At 65.1% G+C, this 653-nt stretch overlaps 1 protein-coding gene across 1 annotated transcript in view; it reads right to left on the reverse strand.

Moving 5' to 3' along the window:
* Window positions 1-129: 129 nt before the first annotated feature.
* The window catches only part of TMEM143 (transmembrane protein 143), a 21,914-nt gene continuing 21,390 nt past the window's right edge, over window positions 130-653 (reverse strand). The window contains 2 exon segments of the mRNA XM_015567956.1: window positions 130-342; window positions 344-575. Coding sequence (XP_015423442.1) covers window positions 270-342; window positions 344-575 — 305 coding nt within the window. The 3' untranslated portion in view covers window positions 130-269.

A 653-nucleotide genomic window follows, 5' to 3' on the forward strand; every position in this document is an offset into this window, starting at 1 on the left:
CTGCGCCCGGAGCGGCTAAAAGGACAGTGATATGTGGCCTCGGGAGGGCGCAGCCCGAGGGGCGCGCAGGTGGTCAGTAGGGTTAGCAGCTGTGATCGGCTGACTCCCTCCTCAGCCGAACCCCCATTTGGTTGTTTACAGCTGGGGGGGGGTAGGAAATGCAGGCTGTCTTGATTGGGGCTTTGTTTTAAGAATAAAGTGTAACAGTGGGGGCTAGAGCTGCCATGCATCGTAGCTGTGCTGAGCAGTTTGTCACGAGGAGGCGCGGCTTAGCTCCTAACCAGGTGGCTGCGCGGAGAGGTGTCTCCCCGGTTGTCACTGCTGGGCGGGGCCTGCGGGGGAAGTATCCGTCGCCAACGGGTCTAGTTTGGGGAACCCCGAAGGCGGGTACGTCCCCATGCTCTCCGTCAGGGCTTGCAGGTGGCCCAGCGCCCGGGCTCCGTTGAAGGTCACGGCACAGCCCGTCTGGGTCAGGAGCCAGCTCTCTACCTCCGACTGGAGCCAGCGGGAGGTCTCTGCAGGGGAGAGGCAGGAGTGGTGAGGAGCCAGGGGGACCCGGAAGGAGGGATGGGCAGGGCCAGGAGGGGAGCGGGACCCGGCCTGGGAGGCTCGGCTCTGGAGCGCAGATGTGGGGACGAGCCAGGAGGGGTGGG

Source organism: Myotis davidii, unplaced genomic scaffold, assembly GCF_000327345.1.
Source record: "Myotis davidii unplaced genomic scaffold, ASM32734v1 scaffold464, whole genome shotgun sequence".
NCBI classification, from domain to species: Eukaryota; Metazoa; Chordata; class Mammalia; order Chiroptera; family Vespertilionidae; genus Myotis; species Myotis davidii.